A 25,094-nucleotide genomic window follows, 5' to 3' on the forward strand; every position below is an offset into this window, starting at 1 on the left:
GTGACTGAACTTAGTATAAACACTAAATTTTTGCAAAAAATTTTGCAATGATTTTTTGCACTAAAAGCACTAGGAAAATGGTAATAATATAATAAAAAGGAAATTTATTTTTAAGTAACTGTTAATAAATAAACATAACATAACCATCACATAACACAAAGAGAAACATAAATCATAAAAAGAAGATAAACATAAATCACAAAAATCTACTTCTCTGATCCATTGCCAGCCTGAGAAATTGTCTTAAATTTGTAATGCTTGCAAAACAATCATATCTCATTAATTTCACAAGCCAACTCTCATCAAACATTTTCCATATTTTTCATCTCCCAACTCCCTCAGTTCTTCAAACTCATACATCACATGACCTACACTCTCATTCATACTTCCACACATTGGTCAAAAGTAAGGACCATCTTGCTCTCTCCCACTCCCTAAATACTGCATTTGAAATCCTGGAAAACAAGATTTACAAGTTTTACTGAGCAAAGCTGAAAAACAAAGATTAAGTTTCAGGTTGGTAAATCAACGTTCTCTCAGACGTTCTCATAGTCACGTTCATTCAAGCTCACGTTCTTTCGTTCACGTTTTTTTCATTTCAATATCTCATATTAAAAAGGAATATTAGATAGTTTTTTTGCAAAAAGCCACTAAATAGTTTTGGGCTTTGACTATTGGGTTTGAAAATCCAGATTATTTGAAATTTACGTCCTTAGCCAAACTGTATAAACAGGAGAATTTCAGGAGGAGGAACCTCCATAAATTACAGAAAAGCCTCTAGGGGATCTATTGGAAAGCCTCGTGCAATTACTCAAAAGTGTTTTATTTAAATTTGTGGTAAAAAACGAAAAAGGGTCATGGCACTTTGAACATACTGGTAGCATTCTTGTAGCATTTTTGTGATCATTAAGAGGTCATTAGTCTGTAATGATCTTCTCAAAATCGTCCAATAGACAAACATGGATACATGAAATTTTTAGATGGCGTTGGTACAGTAAAATAACAAGTTCCGGACCCTCTAAAGTCGCAGTGATGTTCCTAGTGCTTTCAAAATAAGTTTCCATGTGCTTTTTCCTCATATTGTATTTTTTTACAGAATTTTTTACAGAAAAAAGACAATGTAAAATTGGATTAATGTTAGATTACTTACATCTTCACTTACTTGACTGAAGTCCCATCTGGCCTTATTGGTCGTCTCAGGGCCTCTCTACTCAAGAGCAAATGGATTTGTAACCTATATTGCTCTATGTTTTGTGCCATTCTGAGAAGAACAGGGAGGTAGCAGTTGAAGAAGTTCTCCTTCCAGCACTTAGAAGGGTGACCAAGAGGGTGCCTTTCGATTACGACCCCTTCTGTTATTGCCCCATTGGTTGCTTCAACATGCGGCATTTTTCGGTGGTAGAAGCAATTAACCATGTGAGGAAAGAGGATACACTCATGCAAAATACCAACAGAAGTTTGGAATTCTTCTGCCATTTTGTCAAATGTTTGTATTTGGCTTCTGAACCACTCACACATGCTATAAATGAGTAATACGATATTTGACTGGATGCCGTAATGCAGTAATATATGCAAAAGTCCTTCGCTCCAAATTAAGACTAAAGCTTGTTTGGAGTCAATTAAGAGTATTCAAGGTATTTTTCCATCCCTTGACGGATGACAAAATCTGGTCAATCGTTAAGTGGTTTACTCGAAAACCTGCCTGCTACTAAGGGATTATGTGCTAGTTTATGCTTTTATTCTGTCTAGTAGTATCTTGGTCATAACTTTGACAGGTTGGCTTGTCAGGCTAAATGGTTGGTAATTGTGACATTCGGATTTGGACCCATTCTCATGGAGAGGAATTATGGTAGCGGAACAGAACGTTTTCGGGAAATATTTCTTGTGTCCAGCAGCTGTAGCAATTCCGTGGTAAAGGTCTGTTACGACTTCTGGGTCGATTTTCAGGAATTCTGCTTGCAATCTATCTGGTACAGATGATTTATTTGATTTGGGTGACTTCTAGGCAGCTTCAACCTCGCTTATGAGTAGTGGTGGGCTTGGTTCCAATAGGGGGATGTTATTTCCACCTCTCTCTTATTCTTGCAGTGTCATTAATGGGAGTCCCGTTCTTATCCAGGGTTACATTTATAAGTGTAGTTTTTCACGTAAATAGCTCTCGACTTCTTTTGTACGTGGCAGGGGTATTACCTTTTCAGAATTCCATATTGCATTGGTTACATTTATAATGAATGTACGCAGTTATAACGTGTTTGATCATTTTTTCTTTTTGTCGCTTAAAATCCTTAAAAATGTCTCTGTTTTCTGGATCTTACCTCTTTAAACAGTTGAATGATCTTTTCAGTGATCCATAAGTTTTAGAGCCATTAGTTCTTCCAAGGACTGTCTCGACAGTCTGTATGAAGATCTTGGTCCTCTTCTCGACTAGGGTGTCTAAATTCATTTCCTAGGATTCACTGAAGAATTTTCTAATAGGGTTTCGAAAGTCAAATCAAGATTCATCCGGTAAAGGTTGTGATTTGACCAGTCTTTCAGAAGCTCAGTACGGAATCTTGGAGCTTTTTTCTGGAGTTTTGTTGCCGACTTCAGACAGAGGCGGAAACATGCAATCGTTGTCAAAGTCTCCTCCTGCAAGACCGGCTGTGTCTAGCAAGCAAGTTTTTGGACGTTTCAGGACAAGTGCCACTATTCCAGAAGTATTCGAGTATTCCAGAAGGTACTCACCTCTTCTTTTTCTAATACCAAGACCAAAATTTCCCGTGACATCTTTATTACCGTCGGAATTTCCACTCTCTACTGCATTAAAGTCTCCAATGATGAGAATTTTGGAATGGAGTCCGTGAGGCTTTGGAGTTGGCTGTAAAATTACTCTACCTCTTTATCACTACAGGAAGAATCTGGCGAATAAACATGGATGATACTTAGGTTCGTAGTCGAACCTTTCAGCCAGATAGCAACGGAAAGTTCGGAGACTGGAGTGTTGTGTCTCCAATCATTCAACACCAGTTACTGGAAGATGGGTTTCTGGCAGACCAATGAATTACAAAGAAGGCAAAATTCTATACTTCTTCCTCCTTAAAGCTGCGCTTATTACCACCTTAAAAGAAAGGAGGGGAAAACATGTGCCTGCTTTTCGCTAAATCAGTCATTTCCAATCCCCATACTGAGGACTTACTCCCTGATTTTCACAATCCCATTAGACTCCAACTCCCCCGGTCAGCCTCCTTAGCAATCCCAACTTACTCTCCGATCCATGCTGTTACAGAAAGGTTTCGCAAAAGTTTTATACCCTTTATTCTGGAACACCTTAATAATAATTCGTGATTATGTAATTGCCAAATTCCCCTTTTCCTCTATTGCCGTTTTTATTCTTTTTTTATGTACTGCAATGTTTTAATTTAATTTTTAAATTTACTAATTTGCCCTTTATATTTGATGATTTCGCTTTTTTAATTCCTTTTAATTTTATCTGTTTGACTTAATGTACTATTTGATTTTTTTTTTAGCTTTTAGTGACATATAAAGCGAATTCGGGTCTATAGAGCTTATGAAAGTCTTTTGCAAATAAATCTTATCTTATCTTACCTGTTGATTTCCCTTACAAGTAGATCCTTCTTTTCTTCCTTAGCCAGGTCCTTTCAGCTCGAATTCCTATTGCCAATGTTGTCTTAGGGGTAAAAAGGGGCAGAATATCCGATTCAGGATTTGTTATGTTGGAAATTGCAGTTGCGGCACAGCCAGTCGTCAGGTCATCAGTAATCTTCCCAGCGGAGTCGTTCGTCACATTATCAACTATCCTGGACGCGGTATCTGGTTGGTCGATTACCCCGGACGCGGTAGATGGTATTGCACGGTCTTCGGGTAAAACCCCCGACGCGGCAACATTGGGTTTTGTAAGTTTTCTTGTATTAATCATTATATTGTTTGAGAGCAATATCTGGGAAGAAAAGATACTCAGATAGATTTCAAGATTTCGGCTGGCCGTTCCTCTCTATCTCGAACAGGGGTCGTTGACTTATTTACTACCTCATCCACCATTCACAGTTATTCTCAATGATGAGAGGAGGCTTGGCGTCTGCCGGGACATGTCCACACGCCAGTGGGCCCTGGGATTTACATCTCAGGGTTCTCCTTCCTCCTGTGCACTAATTTATATCCTCCGTGCATGGGTGCCTCAGTTTAATTTATGAACCCCCAACGGCTGGATTCCTCCATGTTCACACCTCTTTATTTTAAATATTGAGGTACTCTGAGGTATTACTGAGTATTACTGAGGTATTATATCTACAAGACTTTCCCCTATCCATCACCTTAGAACGCGCCTGGTGCCTAAGGGATGCCTAATCAGGAAGGCTAACCATGTAGCCCCAAAGACTGATAAGCTTACCTACTAGAAATTCCCAGTCTTGACGAAATCCTGCTTTATATTTAACCTCATAAGAATGGAAACAATGCATAACTTTTGGCAACCTATGGAAAACAGTTAAGTTCAAGGGAGAATAGGGAATAAAATGAGGAAGAAATACTTCCCTAGACTTACAATGATGCTGATGACTTAAGAATCCTGGATGAAAGAGTGAGTAAATTGAATGAACTATTAGAGGTTTTAAGAATATCGGGTTGTTAGTATAGGTCGAAAATTAATATGAGAATACTAAGTTGCTAGGGTTAGGATACGTGAAGACGGTAGGAACAGTAAAGACATTTAAAGTAGAAAAGCGAAGGCTCAGGGTGTTTTTTTTCAAAGTTGAAAAAAGCTGGGAAAATAGGAAAAATAGTCTATGAACCAAGACTACAATATTGAAAGCTACAGTGGTGACAGTGATTAATATGGTTCTGAAGCCTGGGCGATCCAAAAAACAAAAGACTATTTGCTAGATGTTTCCTAGAGAAATTGCCCAAGGAATTTTCCGTGTAGCCCGATGACTGACCGTATTTCAAACAGAAGGGTATGCGAAAAGTTTTGTTCATTCTCGCTTTCTAGGGTTATAATGAACGAAACGTTGGGATTGTTTGGGCACTTTTGCGGATGAAGGATGACGGATAACCCAAGATTGTTATTTTCGGCCAACCGTCTACGGCTAAACAGAAAGCATTTCGTATGCGGTCAGGGTAGGAGGATGGTGTAAACAAAGATTTAAAGGGAATGGGAACTTCATGGGACTTTGGAGGCTGTAAAATGTAGGATTTGAATAGATTAGGATGAAGGAAGAGTGCGCGTAGCTGGGTTGGCCTCAGGTGGCTTGGTGCTGCTGTGAGTTCAACACATGGGAGAGAACGCAGGCAACAAAGTCCCGCAGCTTCAAATCTAAAGTATGAGCTAGATGCTAGTCTGGCTCAAAATAGGAACAAATATCTTGATATGGGGTAGCACTAAAGACAACAAAGTGCAGCTTAGCGACTACCAGCTCCGACTTGACCGAAGAGACTATCTTTTTATACTGAGCGCTACTTACTAAGGATGATCTTCCCTTGTGTCAAAATCAAGAAAATAGGTTCGCAAGGAATTCAGTCTTTCTGCCGCTTATACGAGGATTAGCCATATTTTGGAACGCGCTTCATAAGCTTGTGCTTGGGTACCGACTCATCTTTTTGACCTGACTCAAAAAATCTGCATCTTAAGGGCCATTCGTGGACAAAGTAATACTCTTGAATGACTCTACCTGCAATATGATCAACGAGAACCTGCAGGCCTTTGTCATATACGTTATTCACTACCAGCAGGTTGCTTGTGCCCATGTCCAAGAGACCCTTTCCTGCATCTTGGTTTTTCAGTTAATCTATCAACTTGAATTTCTTCTGTTAAAGTGCTCAAATGTTGCAGCTGAAGACCAGCCTTATTCACCGCCTTAAGTAAACCCTCTTTCAACTTTTCAATTGTTGCTTTTCCACTTAAAGAGGTTTCCAGATGTCTGCTAACAACCTTGTCTTGCTGACGAGAAAAGTACCTTATGCATATGTGAAGCTCTTTACGGATGGAAATATTTGTCGTTTCATCGTATTCTAATACGTAATAATCAGAGTCCTTGATGGCTTTCAGTGATTCAAATTGGAGATACACGTACAGCCCCTCATTAACTAGATATTTGAAATCGGAAGAGCTAAATGTGAATTTTCTGAAACATCGTAAGGAAACGTCACTTTGAACAAACCACTGGTGCTATCCCAAATGTGGCAAGGAAAATCTGAAACACAACACTTCATGCACCGATGTATTTCAGCTTTATAGAAACCTTCTTTAAAAAACATTGCACTAATTAGCTCTGAACAGAAAATCTGGGAGGTTCCAGCTGGGACAGCTGTCAGTCACAACTGACCAGAGTCTAGTTCTATTAATGTAACTGACCTATAATCATCACCTTAGTATTTTTTTTTAGAGTAATGAAGCCATTAGTAAAAGAGAGGGATTTCGGAAAAACTCTATAGAAGAAATAACCTTTTTTTGTGGATCAGATGTGCATCAACCACCATAAAAATGACCCATATCACATTTTTTCTTCAACTACTTATTTTTAAGCTTGTACTTCTCTAGTACTCAGCAAAATAATTGCTCTCAATCCAAAAAGCACTCTAATAAGCAAAAAAAAAAAATCCCTCAACCAAGCGGCTTTCTAACAGAAAAAACTCTCAGACATCCTTCAAAAAAAAAAAACAACTGTCAAATCAACCGAGGTTTCAACATATACTGAACATGCTGAATACCAGCATGATTTGCCATGTACTATGCTATATTTGACTCTCCCACATTTTGATTACTACTAACTTCAGCCTATTTATTTGGTTAAACAGTTGTATGGTAAAACTTGTTTGGAATTATTTTGACATCAGTGCAAAATCAGTTGATATATATATATATATATATATATATATATATATATATATATATATATATATATATATATATATATATATATATATATATATATATATATATATATATATATATATATATATATATATATATATACATATATATATATATGTTTAATAATTTATTTTTGAGCTTCTACAAAAAAATCAAAGCAGAGTATCAATAAAAGAAACAAAACAAACACTACACAAAACAGTACAAGTACAAGTACAAGTACAAGTACAAGAAACTAAAGGATACGAGTAAGGCCTCCGTGGGCGGGCAGATATTTATAAGTAGACTGGGGTAGTATACATATATATATATATATATATATATATATATATATATATATATATATATATATATATACATATATATATATATCATGAAAAGATAAATCACCAATGCAACAGCACAGAAAGATAAAAAAAAAATAAAATAAAAAAAATAAAAAAAAATAAATAAAAGAGACAGAAGGAGAAAAGGAAAACTGTTTTCCTAAATTAGTGACTAATATAGACCAGCACTTGAATGAGGCCTTAACCCTACTCATCCATACAATCACATAGGTCAAACAGCATAGCCATACACAATCAACCATAAAGAATAATCCATGGACAGGCAGTCATGTCGTCAATAAGTATAAGTCGTCATTTACCAAACAATAGAAACAATAAAGACAAATAATTCAGAGGCAACAACCCAACACAAGGGCTCATCAGGAGAATACACTTGCCCATAGGGTTTCGCCACATTAAATTCTCTACCCAGCCAAATGTTGTGGCTACCACAGAATATCCACGGCATCCCCGTGTCAGGTATCACCCCCAAAATACATGCCTATGAAAAAAAAACAGAAATGTAAAACAACAAAGTAACACAGAAACAAGCTTATTCCTGTTAATATATCCCTCTTTTTAGCAACAATAGGTAAACTAAATATGATGAATTTTACCAAATCACAAATATTAACACATTGCAAAAAACCTGAATGAACTAAACAATTATAAAATTTATCTTTACCATTTGGCTATTTAAAAAAAAAAAAATCCGCTCTATTAGAAACACAATTCAAAATAAATGGCGCTTTAACATCATTTCTCGAACCTCCGAAATTAGTTGAAAACTTCTTTAAGTATTTCCAGATAATTCTTTTGATATTTATTTGAAAGTTCGTTATAATGAAAACTAAATTTTTTAAGTTGCCAGGTTAATTTATTTGCAGAAAAACCTCTTGATATCAATTTTTGGCTTAAGATTTTACATCTATTTTTAAAATCAATATAATTACTACATCTTCTTAAATAACCTGCAAAGAACCTTACACTGAGCCTACTCAAAGACATAGTTTATTACAGGAGTGCTACCTTTTCTACTAGTGGCGTAACTAGTAGATTTTTAAGGGGGAGTGGAGTTCTATAACGTACGGAAAAGCCTATAATATGCCAACAAAATGCACAGTCACTCTGCAATGGCGCCCGCACGTTTCTCATTTAATACCGATCATTCGGCAGACACTTTCAGCCGCGAAACTCCGAAAATTTTTGAAACATATGACTAAAATGTATTTTATTCCTTATATTTGCCTTTCAAGCCCATTTTAGAGAAGCAAACACCCTTAAAAAACTAACAAATTAATATTGTGTTGCAAAGCATCTAATTTATCTAAGAGTCAGAGCTATGAAATGTCATTTTGTTTTTATTTATTTGGATTCATAAGAACTAATTATAAGCCTGAGAGAGTATTTTTTGGTGTGACGGGCTGGATTATTGCAGGACCTATCAAAAGAATAGAGTAATAATATGGTTCTAATGTTCTCATTTCAATTTGCCTCTAAAAAATAATCGAAAAGAATTAAATAATCTTAAAAGGAAAAAGTATCCCGGGAAACGGCAAAAAATTTATGACTTAGAAAATCTTTATCACTTGCTTTTGTTTTCTTTTCTTCCTCTCTTAGAAATCTTTTTTGAAGAAACAAATAGCAATAAAAATTAATCTTGCGCTTTAAAGAGTTTAACTCTTTTTTTTATATGAGGGTTAGGAAATGTCATTTTGTTTTGTTTAATTGCAGACGGAAGAGCTGAAGGAATGCCTGAGGTGGTATTTTCTGGCGCGAAGCTACAATAAATTTTTGGAATCTACTATTGGAATGTACAGCACCAAATTCTGAGTTCTTGTACTGGGAGACATCTTATCCCATTTATTCCTAACAATTAGAACAAACTCAAATAAACTGAGTCTCCACTTGTAGCTCCCTACCCAAATGTTGAAGAACTGCTTTTTAATCAGACCCAGCCTACTTATTTCTCCGTAAAACCCCTATTAACTTATCTGGCACTGACCTAAATGTCACATTAATTGTGGCATTAGAGCATCCATGCCATGAAAGGAGATGCTATATTAAAATTATTAATTGGAAAGTGCCAAAACAGGATTTAGTTTCCTAGTAAGTCACTTGTTCCTGTATTACGTACTTAGACTTAGGTCCTCCCACGCCTGAGGGCACATAAGGCAGCAACAGTGGTTCGCCACGAAGACCTGTCCTGAGCCTTCGACAAAGCTCCTCCATCGAAGACCTCGCCAGCTTCGCCTCCTTCTCTAACATCCTGCCAACTGTCATTTTGGGTCTCCCTGACTTGCAGAGGCCGGGGGGTATCCAACACCATGTGTCATGAGGTAGCCTTCCATAACCCATTCGCACCATGTGCCTCCAAAACATCCATCTTCGCTTTCTAATGGTATCAAGGATGGGGGTATGATTTGATATGGTATAAATCTCATCATTTCTTATTCTCTCAGCCCAATGTTTATTCAAAATATATCTTAGGCAGTTATTATTGAATGCCCTTAGTCGTTTTCCTAGTTGCGCAGTCATACTCCAAGTTTCACAACCATGTGTAAGGACGGAGAGGACATTGCTATTACAAATTCTGAGTTTTAGCTTCTGGGAATATTTACTATTTCTCCAAACATTTCTGAGACAATTGAAGGCAGAGCCAGCCAATTCTATTCGGCACAAAATTTCTCTTTCAGGATTGGCATCTTGCGTAAGAATGCTGCCAAGATATTTGAACTCACTCACTGCTCCAATTTCCTCATTGTTGACCAAGAGTCCCTCGGTTAAGTCAGGAATGACTGCATTTGACATTGATTTAGTCTTGTTAGCGTTTATGGAGAGTCCAACAACATTTGCCACACGCTCAAGTTCATTTATATTGTGTTGTATATCTTCTGATTCGTGAGCAAAGAGTGCAATGTCGTCCGCAAAAACACCATCATGGAGGGTTCTTAGTGGGTTTATTTTTAGACCCCCACGGAAGCTACATCCAAGAAGCACAAAATCTATGACTATGGAAAATAACAGTGGCGATAGAATGCAGCCCTGCCTTACACCCGACTGAACGGTAAACCAGTCCGTTAGGCCACCCTTGGTTTGTACTGCACACTTAATATCGAGGTATAGCGCTTTAATTATATTTACAATTTTAATTTGGATCCCGTAATATATTAAGATTTTCCACATGGTCTCGCGGTGTATCGAGTCAAAGGCCTTGAGAAAGTCAATAAATACTACGAGTAATTGAACCTGCCATTCGTTAGATTTTTCGAGCAGGATTCTCAGGCTAAATATTAGGTCACAACACGATCTGTTTTGGCGGAATCCATATTGTTCATCTCTCAGAACTTTCTCCACTTTATATTGAATTCTACTGAGAATAAATTGGCACAAAACCTTGCTGCCTACTGATTGTAAAGCGATGCCTCTCCAGTTATCACATTTAGTCTTTTGTCCTTTTTTGAAGAGTTTTATAATTACTGACTTTGACCATTCACTCGGCCCTTTTTCATCTTCCCAAATACGTGACAAAAGTTCAAACATGGGCACTGCTAGGGCACTTTTACCACATTTCAACAGTTCTGGGGGTATGCCATCGCTACCGGCTGCCTTTCCGTTTTTCAAAGTCATTAGAGCATCTTTTACTTCACTCAGCAAGAGAGGTCCGGAATATATTCCGAGATCAAACAGTGTTTCTTCAAGGATATTTAAAAAAGTCGTGGGAGGCACTTGATTTAGTACCTCGGTGAAATGTTCCATCCAACATCGGGTTATGTAATCCGTCTGGGTTAATAAGATGCCTTCTTTGTTTTCAACTTGGGTTGAAGAAGCCTTCGAAATACCCGCAAGCTCCTTCGTTACAGCGTACACAGTACGACTATCTCCTCGCCTGGTGGCTACTTCAGCCTGATCAGCCATAGTTTCGAGGGACACCCTCTTATCATTCCTTGTCCGTGTTTTGACTTGTTTATTGAGACGCTTATACTGCGCTTTTAAATCATCAAGCTATTCTCTAGTGCATGTCCTATTATGGTCATGTCTATCTACGAGAATTTTGGCTTCTGCCCTTTGATCAATGATATCCCAGGTACTTTCAGATATTCACTGCTCTTTCTTCTTCCTAATATATCCCACAACTTCTTGTGCCACTTCTTTCAGGGACTCGACGATCTTTTCCCATTGATTATCAATTGACAACTCGTCCCTTAGCATGGAAAATTTATTCGACAAAGTACATGAATACTTTTGTAATACATAAGTGTCCTGCAGCTTTCTTACATTAAACCTTTTTAATGACCGCTGGGGCTTTATGACAGTTTTCAGTTTCAGCTTAAACTTAGCAGCAACAAGTTGATGGTCGGAATAGCAGTCGGAACCTCGAAAGGTCCTAAAATCCTCTAAACAACGTCGCCTGTGCTTGGTAATTAAAATATGGTCTATTTCATTTCTTGTTACACCATCAGGCGAGTTCCAAGTATATTTATGTATTTGTTTATAAGGGAACCATGATGCACCGACGATAAGTTCATGAGTCGCACAAAAGTCAATTAAACGTACGCCATTATCATTGATTTCCCCCAGTCCATGCCTACCAAGGATAGCTGGGGCATAGGAGGCATCACTTACAACTTTAGCGTTAAAGTTCCCACACAAAGTCACAATATCATGCCGATGCGCTTTAGCAACAACATTTGACAACACGCGATAAAAATCATCCTTGGTCTGATCAACGGTATCATTGGTGGGGGCATACACAACAATAACTGTCAATTTGGCCTGAGAAGTGGCAAAGCGAGCACGAAGGATTCGCTCGTTAATAGGTTCCCAGTCCACTAGGCATTTATTGGCCCGACTACTTAATGCCATTCCAAAACCTGCCTCTTTTCTAGTTTCAAGTCCAGAATACAAAATATGGTAAGTTTCACTATTCAAAGTACTAAAACCGGTAAGTCTGGTCTCAGAGAGTCCAGCAATGTCAATACGGAATTTATCAAGGGTCCTCATAACACTGTTGAGTTTTCCTGGCTGTGTTTCTTGATTAACTGCTCTATTATTCCAGTATCCAATACGAAAACGCTCGGTCGTTTTCAAGAATCCTGTCTGGGGGCGTGCGTTAGTCATCATCAAAGAAGAAGTCAATCCGAGGCTATCTATTGCTGTTTCTTGAGTAATCAGTTTTACGGTGGTGGGTTACTAGCCCTCCGACCAACCCTCCTCCTTCTTCCAGGCTTGGGACTGGCTGTTTAACAGGGAGTTAAGCAGTTTGCTGTATATTTGTTCCTGTATATTTAAAGTTAAAGTGGAGAAACTAATGATATATTTCGGATATACGACGAAAATTAAATAGCTAAGAAATAAACATACCATTAGATTCAGAATTCAATCTTCTATTGGAATATTAAAGCAATCAATTGTTCAAGAAATCTGGAATTACCAGATTCCAGAATTTGAAAAAAATAGTTCTGGTTTAGTTTCCAACTAGCTAGGGATTTAGGGTCTAGGTCACTCCACCGAAAACATAGAGACCAGCACTTTTTTGCTTTGTCTCCCCAAAAACCTTGATTTATAGAATCTAGAGGAAGTACATAATACCGCTAGTGATAAATTTTATAGATTTCTGAAAGAAATTTCTGCTAGAAATGACTATATTTGGATGCAGCATTGAATGTTGAACTGAATGGTATGCTTATTTTATCTATCTTATTGTGGTTCAATATTCCAAATTAGACAAATAAATACACAGACAAAAAGTTCAGAATGGAGGCGATCAATCAAATTTTTTCATAACACACCAAACCCCAGCAGGTTTTCTACCAAGATTTATAGTCTTCACTATCTCGAGATATAATTCGGCAACTCATCCTAACTGTGTTTCATGGCCTACCCTTCATAAAGAGGCAGGCTGATACAGTCAGGAACACATCATTTTTCACATATGTCAAATCATAATCTCAATTGACCTATTGATTTATGATCAATTTTGCATTACCACCTTATTAAAGCCTTGTTTTTTTTACATCTAGTCTTGTCACTCTTGTTCAGCTCATGTCACTTCTTTAGGAATTTTTTTCATTCTTGTCACAGGATAAGGAACAGGACAAGAAAACTTACAGAAAAACTAGACTGACTATCAAGTCACGGAGTAGACAGTCTTGTTAGACAAGAGTGATACTCATTTCAGCGGACAAGAATAACACTCAGTTATTGTGACAAGACTGACGAAAAAGACACTAATTAAATGAATATAACATGACAAAATTGAACAAAAGAATGAACAAGAGCCAAAGCCTCATATGGCACTTGTGACGAGGTTAGAAGAGCCAAGAGCCTTCAGACCCCAAGATGCTCAAATCAGGAAAAACGACTGTTATCAATTCAATTTATGCAGGTCCCTGACAGACCTTTCAATTTCACTGCACGTCCACAAGAACCAAACTCGCCAAAACACTGGATCCCTCCCCTACTCTACCAATTCCTCTCGAAGAGACCATATCCGGTCTGATTATGAATATATAGTTTGTGCTTATTCTTAAACTCGCTAAAGCACTATAAATCCTCGAACTCCCTCAAAGAGATCGGATCTGGTCCGGTTTTGCCATTAATGCATTAAGAACCTGCTTATTCTTTGCATCTAGGTTCATCCTGATCCCTCCACTCTAAGTGTTTTTCAAGATTTTTGGTTCCCAAGATTTACATTTTCCCTCCTCCAGTTCCATCCTCCAGTCCAGAAAATTTTTCATTTGAACAGCCGCCATAATAAAGGAGACTCTGGCATCTTTTTGAGAATAGATAACAAAATCATAGTCTCACTTGATGAAAGAGAGAGAGAGAGATAGGTTTATTTAAACAACATCGTAGCTAACAGATAATTTGCGTTGCTTCACTATGGTAAATAACAAACACACAAAAAAGAAGAAAATAACAGTGGCGAATAACAGCTTCAAAATCTTCTGTTTTGTAGCACAGCGATCTGGTGTTGCAAACGAGGAAGTAAGGAAGGCCACGACGAGCGTTGAAAGTAACAGGTCTTAGGATGGGAGGTGGCTCATTGGCATAGTCGTTAACGGGCAAACTATCGAAGCGTACGATTACGGGTAGGTCTGTGAGACTAGATTCAGTCGGTCTGCCTACATTGGTGCGGGTGTCACTTAGAGCGAATAAGTTACTTGGTTCCGCTAGAAAAGCTCTACTGTGAACAGTGCTGACATCTAAAAAAATATTAAAAGTCACCAAGTTCAAAAAAGTAGATAGCACCACCGTATACATAGGTGAAGAAAGGTCAAATAAAGCATCTTTCCTGTACTTAATTTGCATATTAATGGCACAAAAACTGTCAGGATAGCCACTGCTTTAAATGGTCACGCCATTGACGATCCAGCACACTAAATTGGGCACTATTAAACTAAACTTGGTAGATCGACTCTGCAGCTGTGCCAGCACAACAGCGCCATCTACAGATGATTAGTGACAAATTATTTTAATGACAGCCATATTTAAGGAGACTCTGGGATCCTTTTGAGGATAGATAAAAACAAACCATAGTCTGACTTGATTAGTGACAAATGATTTTGAATTGCCGCCAAATTGAAGGAGACTCTTTGACCTATCTATAGCAAGATAACAAAAGCTTAGTATCACTTAATTAGTGACAAATTATTTTGAACAACCGCCTTATTAAAAGGAACTCTGGTATCTCATATAGGATAGATAAAAAGAATCATAGTCACTTGATTAGTGATAAATCATTTTGAATAACCAACTTATTAAAAGAAACTCTGGCATCTTTTTGATGAGATATGGCAAAATCACAGTCTCACTTTATTAGTGACAAATCATTTTGAACAACCGCCATATTAAAAAAGACTCTGGGATCTTTTTGAGGATAGATAACAAAATCATGGTCTCACTTGGTTAGTGATAAGTCATTTTGAGCAGCCGCCATATTAAAGGAGACTGTGGCATCCTTTATATAATAGATAACAAAATCATAGTCTCATTTGATTGGTGACAAACCATTTTGAACAGCCGCCATATTACAGGAAACTCTGGCATCTTTTTGATGATATATTGCAAAATCATAGTCTCACTTGATTAGTGACAAATCATCTTGAAGAACCGGCATATTAAAGGAGACTATGGCATCTTTTTGAGGATAGATAACAGAATCATAGTCTCATTTGATTGGTGACAAATTATTTTGAGCCACCGCCATATTAAAGGAGACTCCGACATCTTTTTGATGATAAATGGCAAAATCATATTCTCACTTGATTAGTGACAAATTATCTTGAACAACCGCCATATTAAAGGAGACAATGGCATCTTTTTGAGGATAGATAAGAAAATCATGGCCTCACTTGGTTAGTGATAAGTCATTTTGAACAGCCGCCATATTAAAAGAGACCATGGCATCCTTTATAGGATAGATAACAAAATCATAGTCTCATTTGATTGGTGACAAACCATTTTGAAAAACCGCCATATTAAAGGAGACTCTGGCATCTTTTTGAGGATAGATAACAAAATTATAGTCTCACTTGATTATTGACAAATGATTTTGAATAACCACCTTATTAAAAGAAACTCTGGCATCGTCTTGGGGATAGATAACAAAATCATAGTCTCACTTGATTAATGACAAATCATTTTGAAGTACCACCCTATTAAAGGAGCCTCTGGCATCTTTTTAAGGATAGATACAAAATCAAAGTCTCACTTGATTTGTGACAAATTATTTTGAACAACCTCCATATTATAGAAGACTCTGGCACCTTTTTGAGGATAGATAACAAAATTATAGTCTCACTTGATTAGTGACAAATGATTTTTAACAGCCATCAAATTGAAGGAGTCTCTGGCATCTTTTTGGGAATAACAAAAACAGATAACAAAATCACAGTGTCTTACTTGATTGGTGACAAATCATTTTGAACAACCTCCATATTAAAGGAGACTCTGGCACCTTTTTGAGGATTTTTCATCGTATTTAATTTCTTCATCGTATTTAATATAATGTTCCAAAAAAAATAAGAACATATTAACATAAAATAAACATAAGAACTTTCATTTCAAAGTGGAAATACGAATATGACCCATCCCCTTTCTTCTCTTTCTTTTCTAATCCTTAAAACAAGAAATTTAGCCCCTGATTTTAAACCAAAATTAAAATGTAAGCTATGAATTTTATTAACTTGGAATTTGATTGACTCGTTAAAAATAGGTAATCTAGGTATATGGATTAACCTAATTTCACTTCTCGAGTATGTACCCTTTTGTACGCAACTACCATGTTTTGTTCCAAGAGGAAAAATCTTGCTGGACTATTTTTGTTATAAGAATACCGGTTTTGAGCAAACCATGTCACAGTCTTCCTAAGGCCCTGTCTTCATTAGGGCTTTTTCAGGCGAAGTCAGCCGAATGAAAAAAAAATTTCGTTCATCGAAAAATACTTTTTTGGAAAAAAAAAACACAAAAACACTTCAAATGCACCTGATTTGCCTTTTTAAACCCTAAGAAGTACCAAAGGAGATTGGAACTGCCTGAAAAAGTAAAAAAGCACGAACGACTTTGCCTGAAAAAAACTATAATGAAGACAAGACCTAAACTAATTATCTTAACAATCCCTTGGAATCTGGTATCTTACCCATTAACAACACCAATTAGAAAGTTTTGATCCTGAATATTCAAATCAATCAGCTCAAATGCAACTGACAGCAACAAACTGTGGAAAAGATATCAGCGAAAAACAAATGCTCTCTTTATCGTTAAAGTTCATAGTGTTGTCATTCTGAAACTATTTGCTGATAAGGTTTGGTGACGATACTAATAAAAGAATATGAGAAAATCCTTAGGGTTCTGTTTCTGGCATGACAAGCTAACTTGTAAGACACTTGTTTTATATTTTAATAGGGTAAGATTTTGATTAAAAGATATTAGCTCAACTAATAGTGTAACGTCTGGCGATTTTGTTAGCGATTAAATAAAAAAAAGTTTTTTTAAGCTGACAGTAAGGGGCTAAATTAAAACATGAAATTGACAGAAATTACTCCATATAAGAAAGGGACTGTTCCCTCCTCAACGCCGAACTCTTTACGCTAAAGTTTGACTCTTTCTCTCAGCTTTACTTTTTAAAACAGTTAAAAACTTTAGCGTAAAGAGCGAGGCATTAAGGAGGGAACAGCCCCTTTCACATACGCATTAATTTCTCTTCTTTTAAGTTTTAATGTAGCTCCTTACCTTCAGTTAAAAAGACTTGTTCTTCTAATTTAATTTCTGAGCGGTTTTGACTTAATGCATGTTTTTATTTTGGCTCTCCGCACATGAATACTTAAAACGAAATTTGAATATTGCTATTTTTGATAAATGGCTTTCTCTTAGTTTTAATCGGAGGATTTTGACAAAAAAGGGGTGGGGAGGAGGTCTAGTTGCCCTCCAATCTATTGGTTACTTGAAAAGGCAACTAGAACTTTTAATTTCTTACGAATGTTTTTATTAGTAAAAAACATACGTAACTTACGAATTAACTTACGTCACGAACTTCTAAATTTGTATATTTATATTACGTATATTCGGGGGTTTGTACCCTCGTTAATACCTTGCTCTTTACACTAAAGCTTAAATTTTGTTCCAATTCCTTAAGAATGAACCCTGAATGAAAAGGCCGTAGAATAAATAGTTGAAGTTCCTAAGAATACTTTAGCGTAAAGAGCAGATATTTAGGAGGAGATGAACCTTCATATGCGTAGTAATTTCTGTTAATTTTATGTTTTAATGCTGCCCCTTACTTTCAGTTGAAAAAAACTTTTTCGTATTTATTTTCCATTGTTTCATTTTATTTTAATAATACTAGAAAATACTGCTCCGCCTTCAAGGAAATTTTCTTCTCCCCTGACATATCCCTCCATGGGAAGAACCTTCCACATAACTCCCTCCCCTCGATCCCCTCCTCGACCAATAAAAAGTCCCCCTGAAAATGTCTGTACACATCCTAATAACCATTACTATATGTAAACACTGGTTAAAGTCTGAAACTTGCAGCCTCTCCCCCGGGGACTCTGAGGGAGTAAGCAGTTCCCAAAGACATAGTTTTTAGGTTTTTCGATTACACTGAACAAAATGTTTACGGAAAAAATGGTTAGGAAAGGAGACTTTGGGAAAAACTGAGCGTCGGAGGGGGCCTAGTTTTTTGTCACTTAGAAAGGGCATTAGAAATTTCAATTTTCTGTAGAATGGGCCCTCTTTTGACATTCTAGGACCACTGGGCCAAAATTTTTTGAAATAGGGGAGCACCCGTCATTTAAAGGTTCAAGTGATCTCACTTAAAATCATACCATCAGATCCAGCCAATTGGACAATCCTAATGTTAGAAATTGTTGAAAATGATGCTGTTGTACAGTGTTGCTAGATTGTCAACGCACAAAAACGCCTTAGGGTTTTCAAAACAAGCCCGAACAAATTCCAAAAAATCTTACCAAAATAATCCACTTTTGAGATTTCAAATTATAGTGAGCGTGTCCGAAAGCTTCTTTCATGGAGAATGCTTCATCTGGATACAACATTCAGTCTGAATTTTCAGTCTGAAAACTATTCTCATCATTTTTTCTTTAAACTTCAGGAAGAGTCGTAATTTTATTGATCTCCCCTCAAAATTCGCAGGGAAAAAGGATAAACCTCCCAGGCAGACGGCATTAATTGACATTTTTTGCTGCTTTTAAGTTTGAAATATAAAAGAATTACCTTGAGCTGTATGGCAGCTTAATAGTTTGAACTCAGGTTTTTTTTCTGACGCTCAGCTTATGCATTGAAAAACTTATGGTGCGAAAGTGAAACTGTTTACTTTGAAAAAAATCGTTAATGGAATTTTCAAACTCAAGACTTTTGAAATCAAAGAACATGCGTTTAGACTTAGGATTAAAGTTGGACGATTTAATTGTGATTGCTGCTATTTTAGATGAAATGTAAATAAAAAAAAGACAAAGGGGCCAATCGAGAGAGAGAGAGAAGTTTATTATTAAAATACAAGACAATACAAAATAAAATTCAAAATTGAATCAAAATACACTTATTCCCCCTCGAAAGGCTCAATGGGCAGGGATACAAGGGAGATAATTCCTTACAGTTTTAGTTTCCCCTCCAAATCTACACCTTTCAATAGAGTTGCCGCCTCGCCATACCCTGACAGCTAAATATTTTGGACTTTTATGGTTATTTAAGACGTTAAGACTTTTCACTGAAAACCTTCTTTTTTTCTTGTCTCTTAGTTTTAATGGACACGGTTCTCAGCCAATTCTTTTTGCATTGACATCGTAATACAACAAAAAAAATTTTTCACGAGTAATAGAAAACACAATGAGATCTCTTTAATAAGCAAAATAATTTTAGCGAGCAAAACAAAATCATGACCAAAATATCACAACTAGAAATACACAGGCTTAATTACTTCTTTGGATAGAGTGGTAAAATGCAAAAAAGAATTTAATTGAAGCTTGAAATTCTGTAACACAAAAGGAAAAAAAACTTCAATAGAATCAACGAAATGATTGAAAAGCTCTTAATACTTTTGGTATATTTTCTTAATACCTCAAGCAAGAAAAATTAAAAATAATTTCTGAGAAATGAGATATAATGTACAGCTTTTGACAAAATCAAAGTGCTACAACAACTGAAATACCAGTATATTGAACGAACACGAGGAACTTTTGATTTGGAAAAGCTAACTGCAAGCTAGAAATTCAGCGTCATCACCTTAGAATAATATGCATATCAAAAGCTAATTATTTTGTAGTCCAGTACTTTTGTTTTTAAATTGCAGCTTATCGATTCTTATTCTTTTACCAATCAGGCTCCACCCCGAAGATTCCTAGTTTTGGCTCCACTGAAGGAGCTCATTTCTATATGAATTTCACAGAATCTGAAAAACTCCAATATTTGTTTTTCTTTCCTATTTGTACCTTGAGGTGCAAATGGAAAAAATTCTTATTGAAAAATAATTTTTTATCTTATTTTGAACATTTTTTGCTAGAATTATGAGGAAAATGTGGAATATTAAGCTTTTTCGTTGGATTTTCAACATTTTATTTTGTCTGCAAAGTCTGCAAAGTGTAAAATATAAAATTTTTTCACTAGAATTTCAAAAACAAATTGGTTGGACTTTCAAAAATAGGGTAGTGGAAAGTTAAAAGAACATGGAATGTTAAACTCTTTTTGCTGGACTTTGAACATTTGTCGTGGGAAAGTTAAAAAAACGTTGAAGATCACACTTATTTGTTCGGTTTTAAACCTTAAACCGCATTTTCTTGCTGGAAATCCTTTTTTTCTAAGTTTATCTACACTTTGAGAAGTTAGAAAAGAACACCAGAATAAGAACAGCATCAGAAGGAAAGAAAACGAATAAAGAGCTAGTTCTACGATTCTATAGTAATACCAGTATGTCATCAAGATAATTGTTAAAATTTACATATGTGGTTGCATCACAACCCCCAAGCCTATATATTTTACTTATGAACCGCAACATTTTTTTTAGTAGGCTCAAACTGCGAACAGCAAATACCATACACTGACAACCACAACCGAAAGACTACTATTGAGTTCAGCATAGGCAACAACATTCGATTCCGAAGTTTCTTCTTCACAATATCCATCATATAAATAACCCCTCAACTACAGCATTGCTTAGTGGCAGGCTGAGGAGGGTGAACACCGAAATGGAAGGACACCACCTGCATCAAGAGGGTACAGGACCTTGACCCAGAATCACTAGGAATTTCTCCGCCACAAGCTGATGCCCAGTCAACTACCAAGAATCTTTTCCAATAACTCTCTAACTCGCTAATATTCAGCACTGGAATAATATCCGAAGTCAAATCACTAAATCGAGGACGCAACTGCAACAAACAAATGGTGAAGGAAAGCACTTTCAGTTTACGCAGAGAATCAAGATCTGGGGGCGAGTGCTTTAAAACTGCTCTAGCAGCTGCCTTGAGATATTTGAGGCGACGCAACTTTACTTCATCCTTTTGATGACTGGTCAGGTTAGATCTTTCAAGCTCCCAAAAGAACTCGCATCCGTAGTCAACTCAGGCTGTAGGAAGGTAATAAATTTCGAAGTCCATATTCACTGTTAATGACACTGCAGACGTGTGCAATATTCTCCGCAGAAGACTTAATACAAACTCTTTTAGCTCTTCAAATAAACGAAAGTGATATGCGCTAGTGTTTCGGAAAAGGAGGTTAGCTCTCTGGAATTAGGCCAATAATGGCTTCAATAAAACAATATATACCATATTTCGTTCAATGACGTACGTTTCACCGAGCATTTAGCTTGTGTAGCAACGTTCCTTTTCCTTCGATAATTGAATGTTTGCTGACAGCTCAGAATACTGCATGAGTATGTGAACGACAGCTCTACATCGAGACAGCCAACGGGTGTTGGAAGGAGCAATTTTTTCAACAGGGTATTCCCATCGCTTATGAGCTTGAGCATTTGCTAATGCTGTTCGTAGCCAACTAACGTTAAACAAATTGTAAGTCTCTGAGAGCATGAACTCCAAATTGCTTGGAAGCTCTCCAACAGCCTCAGAAGCACACAAATGTCGGGAGTTACACACACATTTGAAGATTTTTAGTTGAAGCAGTCCGTTATCTCGTAATAATGTGAACAGCGAATGGTTCCCACCAAACATGTTGTTTGCTCCATCTGTCCCGATACCAATCAGACTTCATAGCCGAATTCCAGATGAAGCTAAGAGGTCTTTCAGTTCTTGACATAAAATTACAGAAGAGATCAAACGTACTTCGACCATGCCCAAAGTAGCACAAAAAACCTTCTTTATCTTAGGTCTAAATTTCATGGTGGCAACATCAGTCGATTCGTCCAGATTAAGGGAATATCCCCTGTCACAAATATCAGCTACAATCTCTCGGAGACTTTCTGGTCCAAGAATATAATTGGTAAGGGCTGAACAATTCATTCTCTTCAGTTTCTTTGTCTCAGAAACTGGTCCAGGAGAGGCACTCGTGATAATGGTGGATAGGTGTTCAATAGTTATAACTGACGAATGACATGCGACACGTGCTGCCTAAATCAGTTTGCTTTTAGTTCTTTGACATTGAGCAGAGTAATTCCTAGAAAAAATATTGGGTTTTAATTCGGCTGGTTAACCTACAAAGTGTCAAATATATCCTGCACCGCTTTCGACAGTTATTCACTTTTAAAAGTGAGAAACGATTTGGAAGAAGACTAAACTGACTTTTTATGTGATCTTTGGATAAGCAACTGACGTAAGGGTAAAGACGCCCTACAGACTCAGCTTGAGGAAAGCCTCATATTTTCAGGTATCGACTTTGAATAAAAAGCTCTGAAATTGTAACGTCCAGTTTGTAATTTTGTTCATACATCAATTGTTTGAGCTGACAGACCACTGAGACAGGCTACTATTTTTGTATGTAATGAGGCCCTGGATATGTAATAAAGCTTGAGGCTATGTTGATATTTTTAGCCTTCTGGTAACTATCTGCCTCCTTACACTCTATTTCCTTGTACATATACTATAAAGGCATCAAAAAGGAGATTTGAAATCAAAACATAATTTCATGAAACCTGTATTAACTCAGAAGAACGCGTAAAACTGAGTCGGCAAAGAAGAAGCAGGACATAAGAAGAATTTCGCATAGGAATCCTGTTAAATTCCCCTGAATAAAGTCTCCCCTGGAAAATTCACTCCATAGAAAATTCTCTCCACATGGAAAGTACTTCCATCAGAAAATTTGATCCCCCCACGGGCAAAATGTACATAATTACTGTAAGAAATACTATTCGTAAGCCATGGGCAGATTTCATAACTTAAAGACTTTTCCGTAGAGGCTGTGGGGGGACACGTTATCTCAAAAGGCACAGATTTTCCGCCTTTGAACTATGCTCTACAAAATGGCTATCTCAAAATTTTGATGAGACAATTTCAAGAAAAAGAGGTGTTTGACAGGCCTTAGTTGCCCTCCAATCGTTATGGCCATTTAAAAAGGGCATTAAAACTTTAAAATTCTGCTGTATTTTAATTTATGCCCTCTCCTGATGTTCGGGAAGACCACTGGAACATCGCCACGATCATGGTGACCCATTTTTCGAAATAAGAGAATCAGGCTTCTGTGATCTTTCTTCTATCAAAAAAATTTTACTAAATTCCGCATTTTTGCAGAAAGGAGCTTGAAACCTCTAGAGTAGGGTTCTACGCTTTTTTTACTTGAAAAAACTACATTTCTTTTATTTACTTGGAATCCATATGCAAGTTCTTAAGCTAAGAGGATTTAACCTAACACACAAACGAAAGTGAAAAAAATATTGATTTGCCCGAAATTAGTCCCAATAAAGAAAATACAATTTTTTTTATCGAAGGATTTGAAAACTACACTTGCAATTCTTTGGGGTTCCATATTATGCAAAAATACTTAGATAGGTAGAACTGACCCTCCAAAAAGGGATCTCAGGAAAGGGCTTGTGTTTTTCTCTATCGGCTTGGAACTATTTATCTGTAAGTCCTTGAGCAAAGGAACCCCAATGTCAAACAACATAAAAATTAAATAAATACTTTGTTTAACCTGAAAGTAGGTTCTAAGAAAAAATACCAGAGAACGTTTCATTTTCTCTAACAATAAGTTGGATTGTGTTGGTCATTGGGACTATGGGAGCCAATTCACAAAAAAATAGAGAAGCACAGTTTGGTATGCCCAGAAATTAAAATCGTAAAAAAAATGGTTTTTACAAGGGCCTCGCATGTAAAATATGCTTTTTTTCTCAGGTTGGGACAAACCAAAAATTGAGCCCGAAAACAAACCAACTTTTTTATTTTCTGATGAACTTGAAAACTTTAGTGAGCTTTTCATAAAATGAGGGGATCTTTCGTCATTTTATTGGAGAGCGGGAGGGTTTAAGATAGACCGATCAAATTTTGTCTCTTCATAGGTTTGAAATTTGCACCTAGAAAACCCTTGGGTGAGGACATTTTAATGTAAAAATAGATAAGATTGGGGAAGTGCCCCCTGAAAATGGTGTCTCAAAACTGCCAGTAAATTTTTATTCAATAGTTTTGAAACTTAGGTGCTAAAGAATTTGGGACAAGGGGTCTCAAAAACAAAGAAAACAAGAAAAAAAAATAATCACCAGCGGGGTTCTGTTGTTGTAATGTAGCGACTTTCAACATAGGTGTTAGCATCATTGTAAATCTTAATCTGTTGATTTTCTACAACAACTATCGAAGTATAATCATGTTCTTTCTAGATGTATTTATAGAAATATTTTACCGGACCTATTTTGCCAACGATTTCAACAGAGATGGTGCATTGAAAAGTTTTTAAAGTAAATAAATATTTTTGTGTGGTGTGTGACATGACGATCTTATTGTGTGATTCGGTAATTATCTTTGTCCTTTGGAACACTGCAAGGTAATGTGAGAACTTTTCTTGATTATTTTGGTTCAATCTGGGGTCAAAATGGCAGCGATGGTTTGCTTGTTCATCATCCGCTGGAAATAAAATTTCTTTGGATTGCATTGGAAAACCGGAGTGTATTTTAATTTTTTATCAAAATTAACCAAGCATCGGGCCTCTTTAATTAAACATTAAATTTTTAAATACAGGGTCACAAGTTTTGGAATTTCAGCTGAAATTAGATAATTAATTCCCATTGGACTATGGATTCAATTATCATGAATCACGATGAACAACAGATAAAAATGTAACAGTCTACAATTTTGCAATTCGATGGTATACACATATGGGGTTTAATAATATTGTCAGTTTATTAAATATTTACCATTTTTTGGAGACCCTTACGTACCACCTTCCAGAATTAAATGTAAGTGCCTATTGTACATAAAATAAAACTGAAAATTTGAGTGTCCTTCAGGTTT

At 36.6% G+C, this 25,094-nt stretch overlaps 2 protein-coding genes across 9 annotated transcripts in view; one reads left to right on the forward strand and one right to left on the reverse strand.

The window, feature by feature from the left end:
• The window catches only part of LOC136037672 (myosin-6-like), a 205,736-nt gene extending 188,823 nt beyond the window's left edge, over positions 1 to 16,913 (reverse strand). For all 8 annotated transcript variants that reach the window (XR_010620011.1, XR_010620013.1, XR_010620012.1 and 5 more), the window contains exons 1-2: positions 16,835 to 16,913; positions 7,590 to 7,693 (exon numbers count right to left, since the gene is read on the reverse strand). Coding sequence is in view for 4 of the 8 variants with exons in the window: in XM_065720407.1 (XP_065576479.1) it covers positions 7,590 to 7,660 (71 nt within the window). In the remaining 4 variants the exon portion in view is untranslated. The remainder of the gene's footprint in view (positions 1 to 7,589; positions 7,694 to 16,834) is intronic.
• LOC136037674 (methionine synthase reductase-like) overlaps positions 1 to 25,094 on the forward strand; it is a gene marked incomplete at its 3' end in the record, with an annotated part of 463,030 nt that overhangs the window by 371,899 nt on the left and 66,037 nt on the right.

The sequence above is a fragment of the Artemia franciscana genome, chromosome 17 (assembly GCF_032884065.1).
Source record: "Artemia franciscana chromosome 17, ASM3288406v1, whole genome shotgun sequence".
Lineage (NCBI taxonomy): Eukaryota > Metazoa > Arthropoda > Branchiopoda > Anostraca > Artemiidae > Artemia > Artemia franciscana.